The 5527-nt window shown below is 48.6% G+C and overlaps 1 protein-coding gene across 1 annotated transcript in view; it reads left to right on the forward strand.

Moving 5' to 3' along the window:
* The window catches only part of LOC311120344 (sprouty-related, EVH1 domain-containing protein 2-like), a 26621-nt gene extending 21815 nt beyond the window's left edge, over positions 1-4806 (forward strand). The window contains exons 5-6 of the mRNA XM_084194963.1: positions 455-622; positions 2804-4806. Coding sequence (XP_084051089.1) covers positions 455-622; positions 2804-3616 — 981 coding nt within the window. The 3' untranslated portion in view covers positions 3617-4806. The remainder of the gene's footprint in view (positions 1-454; positions 623-2803) is intronic.
* Positions 4807-5527: the final 721 nt, after the last annotated feature.

Genomic DNA, 5527 nt, shown 5'->3' on the forward strand with positions numbered 1-5527 from the left:
GGGTAGAGGGGGGGAAGCAGAGAGGGGAGATGTAGAGAGAGGGGGGGAGGGGGGGTGGGTAGAGTGGGGGAAGCAGAGAGGGGAGATGTAGAGAGAGAGGGGGGGGGGGGTAGAGTGGGGGAAGCAGAGAGGGGAGATGTAGAGAGAGAGGGGGGGGGTAGATTGGGGGAAGCAGAGAGGGGAGATGTAGAGAGAGAAATGCACAGAGGCCTGTCCTGGAACAGCAGAGGTAGATCTGTGTGAAGGGAGAAATAAAGAGAAGCCTTAGAGAAACAGAATCAAAGAGAAAGCTACTTCTCGGTCACTGATGGCCAGTTAAACAACTCAAACAACAATGTAGACGATCTGCTCAAATGTCTTGAATTTAGTACAAACCAAAACTGCCCACCGACACATTCTTGTCCAATCAGAGCTTTACTGACTGACTCTTCTGGTTTGTCTTTTGTCCAATCAGAACGTCACAGACAGCTCGTCTAACTCCTCCTCCGAGAGACTGGAGCCCTGTCTGCAGCCACTGGACTCCTCCCCCCTCGCCGACTCATCCCACCTACACAACAACTACATCCTGGGACACGACCTCCACAAACCCTATAGGTTGTCAGACCACTACTTCCTAGATCTGGTAAGCCAATGGGAGGAGAGTAAGGGATGGGATGTGATGTTGACACTGGATGTGTCTCCCTGACCGAGTCTGTAATACCTACATGTTTTAAGCAGACCACCATAGTCCCTGTGCCCAAGAACACTAAGGTAACCTGCCTAAATGACTACCGACCCGTAGCACTCACGTCTGTAGACATGAACTGCAATTTGCATACCGCCCCAACAGATCCACAGATGACACAATCTCTATTGCATTCCATACTGCCCTTTCCCACTTGGACAAAAGGAACACCTACGTGAGAATGCTGTTCATTGACTACAGCTCAGCGTTCAACACCATAGTGCCCTCAAAGCTCATCACTAAGCTAAGGACCCTCGGACTAAACACTTCCCTCTGCAACTGGATCCTGGACTTCCTGACGAGCCACCCCCAGGTGGTAAGGGTAGGCAACAACACATCTGCCACGCTGATCCTCAACACGGGGGCCCCTCAGGGGTGCGTGCTTAGTCCCCTCCTGTACTCCCTGTTCACCAACGACTGCATGGCCAAACACGACTCGAACACCATCATTAAGTTTGCTGACGAAACAACAGTGGTAGGCCTGATCACCGACAATGATGAGACAGCCTATAGGGAGGAGGTCAGAGACCTGGCAGTGTGGTGCTAAGACAACCACCTCTCCCTCAATGTGAGTAAGACGCGGACCACAGGAAAATCACCAACAAACTATCATGGTCCAAACACACCAAGACAGTCGTGAAGAGGGCACGACAAAGCCTATTCCCCCTCAGGAGACTGAAAAGATTTGGCATGGGTCCTCAGATCCTCAAAAAGTTATACTGCTGCACCATCGAGAGCGCACCATCGAGAGCCTGGTATGGCAACTGCTCGGCATCCGACCGCTACAGGACCTCTATACCAGGAAGTGTCAGAGGAAGGCCCTAAAAATTGGCAAAGACTCCAGCCACCCAAGTCAGACTGTTCTCTCTGCTACCGCACGGCAAGCGGTACCAGAGCGCCAAGTTTAGGTTCAAAAGGCTCCTTAACAGCTTCTACCCCCAAGCCATAAGCCTGCTGAACAATTAATAAAATGGCTACCCGGACTATTTACATTGACCCCCTTTTTTACGCTGCTGCTACTCGCTGTTATGCATAGTCTCTTTAACTCTACCTACATGTACATATTACCTCAATTACCTGGACTAACCTGTACCCCCGCTCATTGACTCTGTACCAGTACCCCCTGTATATAGCCTCGTTATTACCTGGACTAACCTGTACCCCCGCTCATTGACTCGGTACCAGTACCCCCTGTATATAGCCTCGTTATTGTTATTTTGTTGCTTTTTTAAAACTTTTAGTTTATTTAGCATTTTCTTACTCTGCATAGTTGGTTAAGGGCTTGTAAGTAAGCATTTCACGGTAAGGTCGACACCTGTTGTATTCAGTACAAATGTGACAAATACAATTTGATTTGTGTCTGAATCATAGAGCAGGTTAGAGGACTCAACTTGGATATAACTTGTTTTAGCATGGACAATGCCATTGAGGGCTTTCACCATTTTAAAGTAGTCAACTGGGTGGTGATTCCTATGGATTGGGAGCGATTAGCCAATTAGCAGAGCAGTCTTCCTCTTCAAATTGGGTGCTATGGTTTGTCAATGGCTTTAAGCTATATCACCGCCATCTAGTGGGCACAATAAATTAATGCCACAAGAGTTGGTACAGGACTCCATTAAAAATCGAGATATTCTCAAACGGCGCTGCGCATGCTGTCACAGACACCATAATGGCACAGATACAAAGATGAGACCTCTTTCCATCTCTATGGTCTGAATATACTGCACATTACCCGTGGTGTTGTGGAGCCCGTTTACACACCCACTTTATTTTGCGTGAGCGTTGAACCCACATTAAAAGTATAGGGAGCGTTACTTTACTCACTGCAAACAGCAATCAGCATTTTACCCACCTCATTTTGTACCACTTCATCACTGCATTTTACTAATAGTAATGCGTATATTTAGAACGTACTGTGTAGTAAAATGTACACAGTGGAACTATAAATATGAAAGTTACACAGCATCATCCACACCGTGTTATCCAATAGCATTTGTTCAATGCTTGAGTCACACCTTCATCTCTCTCTCTCTCTCCCCCCCCCCCTCTCTCTCTCTCCCCCTCTCCCTCTCCCTGCAGCCTCTGCCCCGCATCCCTCGCCACGTCAGCTTCCAGGAGGACGAGGAGATCGTCAGGATCAACCCTCGGGAACGTTCCTGGGAGCTCCCCTCGGAATCCTCATCCCGCTCGGAACGCGGCGTGGACCAACTAGAACGCTCCTGGCTCACGGGCTATGATGACTACCGTCAGGCCACGGTCCACCCGCCGGATGACTCCGAGTCCTATGTCCACTTCGCTAAGAGCGAGCCCCACAAACACCATTATAGCTATCCCCTGGTGTCCGCGCCGTTACATTCCTCCGACTCCGAACCTACCTTCAGACCTTTACCCAAGAGCCACCACTACGCCGGCTTGGGTTCGCACCACCACCGTACAGGGGAGCATGGCTTCGGTGGGGGCATGGTCTCTACCCAGCCCCAACCCCTCCTCCCTGGCTCGTCAAATGGGCACGACAAGAAGTCTGAGGAGGGCGGGGTCGGTGAACGCCTGCAGTGCCAGTACTGCGGTGAATCGTTCTACCGTGGTAACAACCGACGGGGGCGCTGCCAGGATGCACCGGACCCGATCAGGGCGTGCGTCAGGCGGGTCAGCTGCATGTGGCTGGCCGACACACTGCTGTACCACTGCATGTCCGACCCGGAGGGGGACTACTCGGACCCCTGCTCCTGTGAGGGGGGTGGTGAGGGGAGGCTGGGCACACGCTGGCCAGCTCTGCTGGGGTTGTCCCTAGTGGCGCCATGTCTCTGTCTGTACCCGCCCCTTCACGGCTGCCACCGGGCCGGGGTGGCGTGCGGGTGCTGCGGGGGCAGGCACAAAGCCTCAATGACATAAACCTTACACAACCCCAAAAAACACATGGAGGGGAATACATGGTGGGGAGAGAAGAGGAGGGGGAGTGGTCCTATGCCCCATTTAGATGTTGTGGTTTTGTTACTCTACAGACGGACGTGTATATACAGCCGAAACGTTGGCGTGTTGTAGCTAACATTTTGAAATGGCGTACAGATTGATAAGCTCCTTGTTGTCTGTCGCTCTCTCTCCTCTCTCCACGTGGCTGTCTTGTTCGCTCCATTCCTGTTTGAGGAGGGACTCTTTTTTTTATAGCTCACTAATATGTAATGTATCACATGCAACCAGGTACTTTCTACTTTTTACACTGACTTGGTGATGAACCACTTGAATTGTTTAGTTTGCGTATGTTGTGTGGTTGGTTGCTAGGAGTGCCTGTTTGATATTAGACCTGGGTTCATATACTATTTGACATTGTTTCTATAATTTCAGTGTTTGTTCTAGCCGGCCTGGAGTTCCAGAAAGGGCGGGGTTTGCAGTGTTTAGACTTCTATTGGTTCATTAAGCCAGGCAAGCTCAATCAAGCACAGATTAAGTCTTTGAAATTATTTAAAATAGTATTTGAACCCAGGTCTTGTTTAGATCGTTCTGTTTATATGGCGCCAGGGCCGATCCCAGACCCCTCGAAACTAAACTGGCCTTCTGTCCCAAGTCCTTAAAACAAGGTTCAACTTGAAGCTCTCCAGTGAGAATCAACAGGGACTTGGGTCTTGACATTTAAATCCAAAGATGTATTTTTTGATTGTATTTATTTTTCTCTCAGAATTGCCCCACCAGCCACAGGGTGGCAGGGTGGACAGACAGACATGCCAGTTGGTAGGAGATAGATAGACAGTGCCTAGATACCTTCACTAAAGCCAGGAACACATTTAGGCTGAGTCCCAAATGGCACCGTATTCCCATAGGGCCTTGGTCAAAAGCCCTGCACTATATAGGGAATAGGCTGCCATTTGGGATGCACCCTTAGCCTTTTAAAAGATTAGGTCAAATCTGAGGTGTGTCAGTTTGGGATTTATCTCAACGTTACACCACTTGAGGTTTGAAAATGTCTGACAAACGTAGATTTTGGGAAGAACTACTTTGAGACATTGTGTTATTAACATTTATACAGTTTCAAAGTTTAAATGTACCTGCAGGAAATAAAATAAATATGTTTATAATATATGAGAAAGGAACTTAAACTCAATAAGACTTTTCTATTGAGAGAATGAGTCAAATATAGATGATGATTATTATTATTATTAGTTTATCAGCATCGTATAATCTCTCTGAGGACCTATAAGAAGCAGTTTCACCTTAGACCCGCCCCCTTCATCCGGTCACACACCTTTTCTCGTATGATTGACACTGCAGCTATCCACTTCCAAACACTCCATCCACAATGTTAAAGCACAACACTAATGATAAGACGATGTTCTGACAAAATGTTGCCGATAGAAATGCCAGAGTGGACGTGATTCTGTCCGAGAGGCATGTCTGTTCTACACAACGTAGTAGTATTCATTAGGCACCGAACGGAACAACAACAGACTGCAACTAGAAGAGACTACCTGGACGAGTGGCGCAGTGGTCTAAGGCACTGCATCGCAGTGCTAGCTGTGCCACTAGAGATCCTGGTTCGAATCCAGGCTCTGTCGTAGCTGGCCGCGACCGGGAGACCCATGGGGGCGGAGCACAATTGGCCCAGGGTAGGGGAGGGAATGGCCGAAAGGGATGTAGCTCTGTTGGTAGAGCATGGTGTTTGCAACGCCAGGGTTGTGGGTTCGAATCCCATGGGGTCAGTATGAAAAATAAAATATAATGTATGCACTCACTAACTGTAAGTGGCTCTGGATAAGAGCGTCTGCTAAATCTAAGAAATTATCGTTTTCCGTTAAAAAATATATTTAAAAA

This window comes from Coregonus lavaretus (genome assembly GCF_964263955.1).
Source record: "Coregonus lavaretus genome assembly, contig: HAP1_SCAFFOLD_628, whole genome shotgun sequence".
Taxonomy (NCBI): Eukaryota; Metazoa; Chordata; class Actinopteri; order Salmoniformes; family Salmonidae; genus Coregonus; species Coregonus lavaretus.